Source organism: Lepidochelys kempii, chromosome 8 (genome assembly GCF_965140265.1).
Source record: "Lepidochelys kempii isolate rLepKem1 chromosome 8, rLepKem1.hap2, whole genome shotgun sequence".
Taxonomy (NCBI): Eukaryota; Metazoa; Chordata; order Testudines; family Cheloniidae; genus Lepidochelys; species Lepidochelys kempii.
Window position 1 is genome coordinate 99,274,729 of NC_133263.1, and position 14,218 is coordinate 99,288,946.

The 14,218-nt window shown below is 40.1% G+C and overlaps 1 protein-coding gene across 1 annotated transcript in view; it reads left to right on the forward strand.

Annotated features, from left to right (window-relative positions):
* AGBL4 (AGBL carboxypeptidase 4) overlaps positions 1–14,218 on the forward strand; it is a 1,390,068-nt gene that overhangs the window by 80,448 nt on the left and 1,295,402 nt on the right. Inside the window, exon 3 of the mRNA XM_073357770.1 lies at positions 1,606–1,730. Within this exon, the coding sequence (XP_073213871.1) occupies positions 1,606–1,730 (125 nt within the window). The remainder of the gene's footprint in view (positions 1–1,605; positions 1,731–14,218) is intronic.

A 14,218-nucleotide genomic window follows, 5' to 3' on the forward strand; every position in this document is an offset into this window, starting at 1 on the left:
ACACATGGATGCACGTGCCCCCCCCAGATTGTCCAACCCACAGCCTGCCCCTCTTGTTGGGTGCTTTCAGAGGAGGGAATTGTTGGTGACACTAGGTGTGGCGCCAGGAAACTCGAGGGGGTGGCAGACCTTGAGAGTCGATGAAGCCCCCTCGCTCTGGACCACCAGGTAACTCGGAAGGGTGGAAGACCACGAGAGTCGAAGAAGCCCGCCGCTCTGGGCCCAGGCAAGCTTGAACACTTCCCTCCCCTGAAGCTAATGAGAAAACAATTGTGATTGGTTGCTGTGTTACACATTGCATATGCTGTTGTTTTTGTTTTGTAAGTGTGTTAGGCAAATAAAAACACCTTTTTTGCTCAAACCCCCCCCCCTCTCCTGCTGCCCTTTGGCCATGCTGTATCACATAGTACATGGATGAAATACACAACTGAAATAGCTGTTGCTTTCCAAAATACAAATGATCCCCTACCCCCAAAAACAAACTGTGTGCCAGATTTTAATACCATTACTAATGTTAAGCGCACTTTACGCCACAAGTCATCCCACTGCCTTAAATGGGACTGCCTGAAGAGGAAGTTTCGACTCTATGTGAATAGGAATTTGGTAATCTTGCCCCAAATATCCGAAACAATATCTGAATGAATAAAATAATAGGTCCAAACATGTAGTAATACTTTCATAATTAAGATTTTACATTAGCTTTGAGAGCAAAGGTGTGGGGTTATTTTATTAAATACAAAATTTGATTAGATGAGTGTGAGCAGGAAAAATGTAATGCCTTTCATTTTGTAGGGTATAAATTAGGTGGACAGACAAGCCATCTGTCTTTGAAACTCACTGCAGCACTTCAAAGGAAAAAAGCCAGTTTAACCATTTAAAAGCACTTTTCCAAGTTTCTCCAGCACTGAACTCCACTCCTTTTTCCACTATAGCCTGATTTGTTGCTTGCTTTCATTTTGTACTGAAAAGTGCCAGAGGGAGCAAAGTAGTTTCTGACTGAATTTTTCAATATTATATCACAAAACTAACCAGGAGGGGCCCAAGCTAAACCCCATAGCCTCATGTTTTAGGAGAGAGGATCTTGAACATCCGTAGGAAAACAGGGAAGTCCTGAAAATCAGCCATAGGGGGAGCAATTGAATTTTTGGCACTGTTTTTAAGTAGGTATTCCTAAACATAAGCAGCACATAGAAGAAAGAAATCCCTATAAGCAGGGGGTTGGAGTGGCAAAGAGATCATATGAAAAAAGAGGGGATTTTGAGTAGCAGAAGGGATGATGGGACAATATTCACAGAAAGAATCAAAGGTCAGAAAGGGTAAAAAGTCATTGGGAGTGAATTATAAAAGTCCTTATTGGTGTTTTTTTTCCTGTATTGACTTATTTAAATGTGCTTCGCTTATTTGTGTATTTTTCTTCATGAGTTTAATAAAGACATTTACTTGAAAAAGGTTCTGAACTGTGTTAAAGTGCTAATTAACCTTATAATCATGTGACTGGTTTTAGCCAGTCATAGTCACACATTTTAAAATTCCATTCTATGTAGTTGTTGTGCTAGGGTTTATCAGCCATTCGTTAAACTGCTGCATTTCGTAATCCTCTGGTAGGTAACCTTGGACGTGTGGATCACATAACAGAGTTTGAGTATGACCTGTTCATTAGGCCGGATACCTGTAACCCGCGCTTTCGAGTCTGGTTCAACTTCACTGTTGAAAATGTGAAAGAGTCACAGGTAAGTTCAAATTAAATTGTATAATTCGTTCACAATTACTTTATTGGAGAATAAAAGATATTTTCTTATTTAAAATTAAACCAAAAAATAAATCCCCTTCCAGGGTAGTTAGTGACTATACGCTATGAAATATATGGAGTACCTGTGGCACCTTAGAGACTAACAAATTTATTTGAGCATAAGCTTTCGTGAGCTACAGCTCACTTCATCGGATGCATTCAGTGGAAAATACAGTGGGGAGATTTATGTACACAGAGAACATGAAACAATGGGTGTTACCATACACACTGTAAGGAGAGTGATCAGGTAAGGTGAGCTATTACCAGCAGGAGAGCGGAGGGGGAAGAAACCTTTTGTAGTGATAATCAAGGTGGGCCATTTCCAGCAGTTGACAAGAATGTCTGAGGAACAGTGACGGGGGGAATAGTTTTACTTTGTATAATGACGCATCCACTCCCAGTCTTTATTCAAGCCTAAGTTAATTGTATCCAGTTTGCAAATTAATTCCAATTCAGCAGTCTCTCCTTGGAGTCTGTTTTTGAAGTTTTTTTGTTGAAGAATTGCCCCCCACCCCCACTGTTCCTCAGACATTCTTGTCAACTGCTGGAAATGGCCCGCCTTGATTATCACTACAAAAGGTCCCCCCCTCACTCTCCTGCTGGTAATAGCTCACCTTACCTGATCACTCTCCTTACAGTGTGTATGGTAACACCCATTGTTTCATGTTCTCTGAGTATATAAATCTCCCCACTGTATTTTCCACTGAATGCATCCGATGAAGTGAGCTGTAGCTCGCGAAAGCTTATGTTCAAATAAATTTGTTGGTCTCTAAGGTGCCACAAGAACTCCTTTTCTTTTTGTCGATACAGACTAACATGACTGCTACTCTGAAACCTATGAAATATATGATTTTCTTTTGAATCCTGAATGGAGAAAAGGAGATATCGCCATTTGTTTTTAAACTACTTAAGTTGGAGAGAGATACCAGTATGCTAGCCAGAGTATAAAAGTTGCCACAGTTCAGTATTAACTAGTATATGTTTGTGATTGTTTATGCAAACCCCAGAGTAGGCCTGCAGGGGTTAAAAGGCAATATTGGGCTCAGGTAGTACCCTGCCGCCCCCAAGGCCTGCCCAGCACACTCCAGCTTGAGGACCAGGTTAAAATGAATTCAGGAGCCCGGGCAAGGAGTAGTGAACAGACTGTAAAAGAGAAGAATCCTTCTTCAGGAAGCCAGTCAGAAAGTGGAGCCTGAGAGGGGACAAGACAGTGAGTAAGGCCCATAAGCAGTGCCTTCTCCAACCACCATCCAGTTTGAGAAACAGCTTGTCTTGGAGGGTCCTGCTCATTTGGACTTTGTTTGTGATGCTATTGACTATTTAGTTAGGGCCCCACCAAATTCAATGTTCGATTTGGTCAATTTCACGTTTTAAGATGTTTACATTTGAAATTTCACTGTGTTGTAACCATGGAGGTCTGACCCAAAAGGGGATCATGTGGGGGGTGTCAAAAAGTTGTAAGGGGGTTGCAGGATGGTCACCCTTGCTTCTGCACTGCACTCCTGCAGCTGGGAGAAGTTCCCAGATGGAGAGGTGGGTCTGATCTGCCTTGTGTTTCTGGGAGCACCCCAGCCAGGGGCTCCTAGCTGCTAGTCCCGGCCGGGTTGTGGGGTGGGACAAGACTTCATCTTCCTCTGCATGGGTACTCTTGGAGTGGGGCGTTGGGGGGGGGGGGAGGGATCAGACCCACCTCTGGGTACCTCCCTGGCTTCAGGGACACTCTCACTTCTGCAGTGCGGTCGCAGAGCTTCCTACGGCCAGGGGAAGTACCCAGAGGTGGGTCTGATCTCCCCGCAAGAGCAGCTGTGCAGGAGAAGAGGAAGTCCTGTCCCTTCCCAGCCTGACCAGGGCTATCATCTGGAGCCCAGTGCATGGTAGGAGCCCCCAGCTGGGGAGCCCCCAGCCCTGCCTCTCTCCCTCCCCTTCAATAGCTAGATTTCATGGGGGAGGGCTGATATCAGAGTCTATGACACATTTTTCACGGCTGTGAATTTGGTAGGGCCCTAACTATAGGGGCCATACCCACAAACTGAAGGAGCACATATGTAGGAAATAGCCCAGGATGGCAAATTTAGGCCCAGTAGAGAGGGAGGGCCTGGGTTCTCCTACCATGCCCCACTTAAGGGCAAAGGCCCAGACACAGTGGGAGGCCCAAACACTGTTGGCCTAGGGGCAGGAGCCAGCCATTGTTACCCCCTCTGACAGGAAGACAAGAGGTTGGAGGTCAAGTGCACTAACCACTAGGCGACCTGGCCCTCCAAACACCTTATCACAATATTATTTTGTTAACATATATACAAAGCAAACAATGCTTGCATAGTACTTGAGAAAGAATCCAAAACAGAACGAACATAGTTATAACCATTCAACTATTGGGACTCAAGCCAGCAGTAAGCATAGTTGGGACAGCAAGGTAGAGTTACAAATAGATATTTTTTTAGCACCTTTTAGAAAGTGGAAAGTATTATGTAGGAATGAGCCACAGAGAAAAAGGAGCTGGTCTCTAAGCATGAAATAAGTTAGATGTTAGAAAGATAGAAATGTTCTTTTTCATTAAAAGTGTTAGTACAAAAAACTAACTTCTTAATCTTCACTTTATCAGTTGCGTTAAATTTTAAAAAATATACCAACTTTCATATTGACAGATCTACAAAGCTTTCATTCCACTTGTCATGTGCCATTCTTTGTGTTTTATCCTGACATTCTGTCTCAAGGAATTTATCATAATCAGTGTAATGTTCAGTTAATGGAAAGTAGTTTATTTAGTCAGAGAAGGAAAACATTTGCACAAGCTTGATATTTGTATTCTTACTGGGATAATATCTTTATATCCACCACTATCCCATCCTTGTTACAACTAGAAATCATGAAATTATTTATCTGACTTCCTGGAGCCTCATACTTTATCAGCCCTTTCTCCCTGCTGTGTCTTAGTCAACTATGATCAAATTATATAGTCATGAGATGAATGGGAATCTGTCTCAAGGAGGCAGAGAGATGTGGTGGAAAGATACAATATATATATCTAGAGCTTACAGGATATTTGTTTTCACAGTTGTCTACATGGAAGAAAATGGTTTCACTATTAAGTTTGACTTGTGAGGTCTGTTTTTATAATGTGTCTTCCTATAATCTTTGTTTCATCTCTCCAATTTCCGTTAAAATGAGACCTGCATGAATGTAATCTAGTCTGGAACCTTATTTAGGGCTTCGTACTAGGGGACATAAGCAGTATTAGTCTTTGAAGCCCAGCTATATTAAATGAATGTTTAAAAATTGGTACACCAAACATACTGTATAACCTGGTTTGGGCTTTTTGATTATTTTCTTTTGTTTTATTAAAGAACATATGGTTCAGTGTATCATAGAACACACAAACTACTTCTTTAAACAATATAGTTGTAAAAACCTATGGAAAGTAAGCATCCCAATACTTCTGTCTAAAGGTAATTCTCAGTTTAGTACTAGCATTAAATATTATTATATGACATGACATTTATTACTGATTCAGTGGAAAGAAGGTGTGAGAGGAAAGGAAATCTACACATTTAAATAATGTTGATCAGGTTTCAGCCAGTTAGGGAGAAAATCTGATGGAGTGTCTGGACCATTTAAGGTTAGTCTTCTTTATTTTAAGGTTCTTTAAATCCTTGATTTGAATCACTTAGTTTACTTGGACTTGAAAGTCTGTTCTCTAGACATTTTTTCTGGCCCTTTATTTGCTTGTTATTAAAGCCTCTTCAGACTTGTCTGATATCATGTACTGTGTAAAGTCCCTGTTCACAAAGAAATTAATTGCATCATGAGAAAACAGGACACAATCTTTCATTATCTGACTGTTTCTCACAATTCATCAATCCTGTTTTTCTCCTGTTGCACCAAACTACTGCTCATTGACACATAACAGGGACAAGTGATTTAAAAAGGTAAAACAACCTGAAAGAGAGTTAAAGTAATAAGATACCATGGTAGAAAGACAACAGCCATACAAGCATTAGGAACCTTTGGTTATGCTATATACTTTTTTGTTTTGTTTCTTCTGCTCTAGCATCAGACAATAATTTAGTTTTAACAGTATGCTGCTTTTCCCCCTACATTTGTAATACTGAGGATGGTGAATGGAATCAGAGAAGTAAGAGATGGAAAAGTGAGACCTATTAGGTTATCAGTCCATCTCACTGTCAATGTAGGATTGTTCCCTGGAGTACATTTTCTATTTTTTTTGTACATCCTATTTAAAATGTCTCAAGTGATGGGGATTCTACCATTAATGTCTAGAGATATTCCATAGCTTCTGATCTTTCCAGCAAGAGGTGTTCCCTGATATTCAGCCTAAATACATCTTTGCTTAACTTAATCCCATAATTTTTAGCAAAAATTCTATATAATAATTCCTTTTTATCCTTGGTGTTTACATTCAGCTTTCTCAAAAAGAAAAGGAGTACTTGTGGCACCTTAGAGACTAATAAATTTATTTGAGCATAAGCTTTCATGAGCTAAAGCTCACTTCATCGGATGCCTTCAGATTTCTGTAGACTGTTAATACATTCCTCATTACTTGTGTCTCAACCTACCTATACATGTTTAGTTATTTTAGGCCCCTATCTATAAAACACTTGTGTATTTGTTTAAGTATTTTTCTGGTTTGGAGCCTTGGTTTTTCATCATAAGTGAATCCTTCCAGCTTTCTGGATTTTTTGTCCCTCTTCGTTGGACTTCCTCAGTATGTCTCTGGTAATGTGGAGCCCGGAGCTGAATGGAGTATTCCAAGTATGATGATATTTCCACTATCTAGAGAAAGGACTGTAGACTCCCTGTTCCTTGATGGCTCAGAATATACAGCCCAAAATTGCAATGGTCGCCTTTTCCTGCTACATCACTGTGGAAACGTGTGCCTAATTTGCTGTCTACTATCACCCATAGGTCTCTTTCAAAACTATTGCTTCCTTCCTCCCATTATATATATGTTGTGTGATGGCCACGTGACAGGGTTGATTCTTCTCAGCCCTGGGAAAGAAAATTGAACACAGATCTCTCTCATGGCAGTCAGAGCACTAGCCCTAATTATTCTTGGTATATTTTTATGATAAGTATATTTTATTGGCTTGTTAATATTTCTGAGATTTCAATATTTTGTTTTTCTTGAAGACTATGTAATAAGCTTTACTTTCTCCCCCCAACTTTGATTTTGTACATTATTTGTTTTATGTCATTATGTTGTTTTGTCTTCTTTGATTTTATTCTTTTTTAACCAAGAATAATGAAAAAGAATAGTTAAAAGGTTATATTTATGTGAATAAAGAACTGGCATGTGCAAAGGCAGCAAACATCTATATGATCTAGAATTTGACCTTTTGGTCTCCAGTGTATGGTTTCAGACTCCTAGATCAGATAGTCCTCTATCAGTGGTAAGATCTGAGCAGTGAATTTCTTTACACATTTGCTCAAGTGAATTCAATTAACACCAATATTGGAAAGTACAAAAAGAAACTGATATGTTATACATAAGGATTATAATCATACAATGATTACACTTACAATAACGATGAAAGAGAATGAAGGAAATAGGATTTGCTGTGGAACACATGGTCCCATGGGCAAAGCCTCCAATTTCTCTAATTATATATGTGTCAAAAACTGCTGACTATTTCTAGATAACATTCTTTACTGGGCCAGGTTTGTTTCCCATTAATTTCAGTTGTGGCCTTCACAACATCATCCATAATTTTACTAATTTTTTTTCTATAGAACCTCAAATTGGATCAAATGTAACACCCAGATTATATTTTAAGTATGTACCAGTAATATACTTACTGCTTCAGATCCAGACTTACTTCTAAGATGGCATGCCTTTGAAATCATCAGCAAGAAATGTGTATGCACCTGAGAACTGGAACAAAAAAGTTAAATTTATATTTTATAAATTAACAAATTATTCTGTTACATGTGAATTGGAAGATTTTACAGTGCACCCGGAGACTGCAACCAGAGAAAATTGACTCTCATTGTGCTAGGTAATGTAATGCATAATGGACCCTGTCTTGAAGCATTTACTATCTAAAAATATGACAGATAACAGTTGAATACAACAAGCAGACAAAAGGAGTACAAGATAACAGCAAGAGGGTTATGATCAGTGTACTAAATTGTGGTCACATTCCATACATATTACACATCTGTATCCCCAAAATAACTGCTGCACATGTGGATACTCTGAACAATTGTTCCATGATGAGAAATCCATATTCAAAAGCAGTATTTCCACTGGGATTAGACAGGAGAATCAACCCATAGGTGTTTGCCAATGCTGTGAAATCATTCCATGAATATCTGTTCTTGATGTGGAAGAGTTCAAAAACTTATGAAAATTCCCCCATTGCAGAATAGTATGTTTGAAATGTCAGTGGGTGTCAAGTTATTTGGCTTATAACAGTGGGCCTGCAGATACCATGAACTCTTGTAAGTACCCAAAGTTCTCCTTACTACTTTGGCTCATCTCTGATGAGCATAAGTGTCATATCTAATTTAAAAACAACCAAACCTGCTGCAAAAGAAAATAGCTTGGAAACTGCAAAGCATTTTCCTGCAAATTTTCTGTTCACATTGTTTTGCAGAAATAGGGCAACAGTTTCTCCAAATTATGGCCCTGATTATAGGATGATCTCTATACACAGGACACAAAATTACCATTATCCGGAAGGGCTTTTTTCCCTATCAGAGAGTACAAAGTTAATGTTTGGAATTATGTGCCCCCAGAAGGACTGATGCAATACACCTTACTGGTCCGGAGGAAAAGAATAGACAGGTGCTAATGGTGTTTGATGGTATAAATGGCATTAGATGCTAGCCTATAGTTCCTTCTATTAACCAACACAGGGTTAAAATTGATCAGATGTCCAATCCAACTCTCATTTATGACACTGTGATTCTTTCCATGAATTCTATAAAAGTTAGCTCAAGACCCAAAATGTTGCATCAGGAAGAATTTCTTCTCAGCATGCTCTCTTTCAATCGGTCTATAACATACAGTATATATATAGAGAGAGATGGCTGGTTCACCATCCTTCAGAATATGAAACAGGGATCATTTATAGGATAGGTGGGCACATGATCAATTTGTTATCAATGCAGGGAGCTAGTATTGGTGGATCCTTAGCCTTTCTGTAATCTTCTTTTTTGTAATTTAAAAAAAATCACTGTCTGATTTTTAACAATATTCATTTATTATCTTGACCTTGGAGAGTGCAGTGTAATTAATTATATCTGCAGGAAAAAACTGGTTCTTCTTCGAGTGCTTGCTCATGTCCATTCCAACGTAAGTGTGTGCACACTGTGTGCACCAATGTTGGAAAGTTTTCCCCTCAGTGGTAACCATTGGTTCAACTCTGTGGCCCCCTGGAGTTGTGCCCTCACGGCACGGTATATAGGGCCGCCCGCCCCCTCAGTTCCTTCTTATTGCCTGTAATAGTTGCTGAAACATTGCTTATCTCAGTGCGTTTCACAAGGGTTGCTTCTCAGTAAAATAAATTGTAAATAGTTACAATTAGAATTAAGTTAGCATAGTTAAGTAGTGTTCCTCGCCTTGCAGGGCTAGCCTGCCATGACTATTGGGATATACCTCTGTCCCACGGTGTCAAACTATGTACGGCATGCCACAAACCGATGCTGTTGAGTGACCCATATGATAGTTGCCTTAAAATTGAAGAGCTCTGTTCCCTGACCAGGAATCGGACCTGGGCTACAGCAGTAAAAGCACCGAATCCTAACCACTAGACCACCTGGGAGGTGATGCTGCTGTTAACAGTATGTATGCCCCAGTGCTTGATTCTATCGAGGATATCAAGGAACAATTCTATACAGATCTTGACAGAGTCTTGACCAATATTCCCAAGGAGGACAAGATCATTCTCCTCAGAAATTTTAGCGCTAGAGTTGGGCAGGAGTCAGATCTCTCGAATGGTAGTATCAGAAAAGAAGGAGTAGGAAAGGCCAACTCCAAAGTCATCCTCCACCTAAGCAAATGCGTAGAACATGGCCTGATCATCACAAACACCCTCTTTAGACAAAGTGAGAAGTATAAGACCACCTGGAGACACCCTTACTCCAGGCATTGGGACCTTCTTGACTATGTTATTGTTAGAGCTCGAGATTGGAAGGATGTCCACATCACGAGGGCCATGCATGGAACTGATGACTGTTGGACAGACCATCACCTTGTTAGATCAATCATCAATTTCCAGATCGTCTCAAGGCAATGCAAGCAGGCAAAATCAGTACAAAAGAAATTCAACGTCAAGTCCCTTTAAGATATAGTGACTTCGGAGAAACTTCAGCAGTGTCTCTAAGAGAAGTTTGACGCTATGCCTACAGCAGATGATGATCATGAAAATTTCTGGAAGAGATTAAAGACTGCCATTCTCTTGGCATGTGCTGAGTCCATTGGCTATGTCACCCGCCATCACCAGATTCAGAGCTATATCAGTACTCATACAGAACCTGAGGAATCACCCCATCACCACAGTGAGAAACTGTTTGAAACTTCTGGGGCACATGGCATCTTGCACCTGCGTCATGCAACACGCACGGCTACATCTAAGGCCCTTCCAATCCTGGCTAGCGTTGGTATACATACCAGGCTGGCACCATCTGAACAAGGTGGTCTCACTGTCACCATTGGTGATTTCCACCCTCCTGTGGTGGCTGGACCTGGAGATGGTGTGTGCAGGTTTCCCCTTATCGAGTCCCACACCTTCAATGTCCCTGGTCACGGACACTTTGGAGTTGGGCTGGGGAGCCCACTTGGGTACCCTCAGGGCACAAGCTAAGTTCCCTCTAAACTGCGTGGCTGGGCAACCGCCCATTAAGCTATCAAGTGCCACGCACTTCAGGTGTCCTTCCCTCCACTGCCTTTCTGCTCCTGCCCTCTGCCTTGGAGCTGCTCCTGGGAGCCTCCCACTTGCTATGCAGAGCGGGGGGTGGACACTGATGTCAGGGTGTCCCCTTGCCCCTGTACCCCATCTCTGCAGAGCAGGGGGTGGGATGCGACAGGGCTCAGGAGTGAGATGGAGGGAGCTTGCTGGTGGCTGCTGCTGCTGCTGTGTCTGCTTTGAGTGCAGATCTACTTAAAAGGGCAACACACAGCATCAAATCATAGGGCTGAAAAGAAACAGTAGTGCTCAGGTTTTTAGTGAGGCTCCACCATTTGGGCTGCATTTTGCCATCATCTGAAATTCTGCACTTTAATTAAAACAATCCCTGAGTTTCTATCTTTTTCCATTGTGAATAGAGTCATAACACTGTAAATTGATGTGTAAACACTAGAATGACAGTAACCTTCACAGAGCTGTCTCTGGTAAAGAGAGAGGGTTCTCTGTAGAATAAGAAAAAAGGGCCTCTTTCAGTGAGGAATGCAGTCTGGGAGATGGATCCATGTTGCCCAGGACTGGGGCAACGGCCTGACTTCTCTATCAGCACGCAGCTCCATGTCAGAGCTGTCAGCCAGGACTCCACACTTTGGGTATACAGATAGTTTTAAATTTTAATCCCCTGACTGTAACTCAGAATGGGAGAAAGCTGCTTCCACTTCAAGGGGATGCTGTATATACACACTTCTTCTTCAACATCATTCTCCTGTGCCCATGTATACACACTGGGGCTTTGAGGAAAAGCACCAAAAAAGCGTGAGAGTTAGCAATATTTATTACCTGAAGGATGCCCCAGGGCAGCTGCAGTCCACTGGGGAGTCGTGCCAGGCTGTGAATGCACTTAAAAGGACAATACTCTCTCTCTATCACTCACTCACACACACACACACACACACACACACACACACACACACACACACACACACACACACACACACACCATTTCTCTCTTTCTCTCTCTCTCTCTCACACACACACACTCTGTCTTTCTTACTCATCTCCCAACATGTACTTGTATGGTTGTTGTTACTTCTTGATACTTCGTGCAATGCACATATATTCTCTGTAATTTTATTCTTTCAAAGTGCTGGCATTTGAGTTTTTTGACTTGTCTATCCATTACATAATTTTTATTTCTCTTACTCTTAAATTTAATTCTTTGAGTAGTGAGTTCTAAAATGCCTAACCTATCCTGGCTAAAGTAATTATCCCTATGGTAACTTAAAAAAAATATATATATATTGTATCTAGGTTTTTTGTTTCTACTGGTGGCGCACATCTGCACATCACCTCAATAATTTGGTGCACATAACAAAATTCATTCTGCACATGGATGGAAAAAATTAGAGGGAACATTGGACTCAAAGCACAAGAGCCAGCCTGACAGATACCACGAAGGGAAAAACTTTCCAGTGGCAGTGCGTGTGGCGCACACACACCTACATTGGAATGGAGGACATGAGCAACCCTACACATCTTGAAGAAGAACAGTGATAGAAAGGTTAGTAACCGTTTTTTACTATTTGGACTGGATTCTATGGCCTGCCAAAGCCATGTTATGCTGTCTTTAAATCTTCCAGAGATTCCCGGCTGAGAACTTCCCTTTGTGTGAATTCTCCACTGGTGCAGCTTTTTCTCCTACACCAGGTGCCTTTCCACCTCCAGAGAAAGGGCGAGAAGGAAACACATCAAAAGTAGTTTGAGCTCAGTATGCCCAATCCTTCATTGTTGTCAGAGACCTGATGCCAATGGTGCCAACAGTGTAAATTAGACTGAGACCCCTTTTGTTCTAATTTATACTTGAGCTAGTTAGCCCTGTATCAGAGAGCCACAAATGTCTCTCTGCGGCTGCTATTTTCTCAGATGTGGTGGGGAGCTGGCGCCTTTCCATGTCAGTATACATTTGATTGTATTTACTTTTTTATATTATCCTTCCCCATTCAAAGGAGGGGATTCTTCATGTTATTATTATTTCAAATTACTAGTATCAGAGTGCTTTATAAAATTCATATTCCTACCAGAGCTTCATTTTAAAAGACGGCTAAGTGTGTGTGCGTGCACAAGCGTGGTATGTATGAAAGGGCACATTACATTAAACAAGCTTTGTAAATTGGATAGTGTATCCTTTTCTATTAAGGAGTTTAATTCTGAAAGTTTCCCATTTGAACTCTATCTTTTTCATCCAACAGTATTTAATAACCAGCTTGAAATATATTTTATATAGTGTATTCCATCAAACATACAGTTATATCAAAGTTTGGCTTAACTTATTCATTGCTGAATTATTTGCACATAACCTTATTAATCCTCCTGTGGCTAGCACCATCCTGCTTTACAAATCTGGCTGGAGCACAAGTGCATCATTTTAATGGTGCCTATTCATGGACACACCACAACCTAGTCATCGCTTGTACAATGCAACTGCACTTGTCTCCCATGTGGCTCTCCTAAGACACAGAGAATGGGCCTGCAACTGCCCCTGTCTTTTCTGGGATATTTTATTTACCCCTTCAGTGGACTGATATTAATTAATATTTTTTTCACTAACTTTTGTTCTGATCTGTCATATTGACTTACATTGTTTTGTTAATAATGACAAATTTCTTGAAAAGCATATAACAACATTAATAGAGTAACATATGGGTAGGGAGACCTGTCTCCATTGCCTAGCCACGCACTTCATTTGATGGATTAAAAGGCTAAAAAAATTGAATTTGGAGCGTTTATTAGAGATATTCACATAGACCTGGTAAACAATCCCAACAAAACCAATAGCTTAGGCAGTTTCATCAACATATTTGAATATATTAAAAATAAGAACTTGATTACAGAGAGTGGCTTTAGGGAGTATAAATATCAGTCTGATAAACAATGTATAGTAACACAGCAGAATATCAATGGGATTCAGATTAAAGAGCTAGGTAGGTAGTACAAGAAAATTTACTTTCAAATAAATACCTTTTAAAAACAAAAACACAGACTCTGTGCTGATAAAGAAATTTAAATTTATATTACACTCATACACTTGGCTCTAAAATAGTATTTTTGTTGACTTTTAGAAATGTTTTAGTATCTCTAGTGTACAGTATATAGTATACTATATAGCTTATTGTACAAAACAGCAAATTGTCTTACATTAGCTAGTTACAGTAATTCATATCCATGATTGATTTTTCCCCCAGTTTTTGCATGTAGTTTTAAGTAGTAAACAATTAAAAAGGAACTTAATTGTGTATGAAAACTTTTTGATACAAACTTATAACTATTACTGTTACAAAATCAGTAATGTAAAACACAGATGTAGACATAAAAGAAGATCTTTATGCAAATTAATTTTGGAGAAATGGAAATGTAACATCAGGATGGGTGAGTTTCAAAGTGATCAGTAATGCTGGATTGATCTACTGCCAAAGGGAATTAAATATTGATATTTAAATTTCATGCAAAGTTTTATGGGTAGTTTAAGACTTTCCTTGGCAGGAAGAAAAATCACTAATGCTAAAAA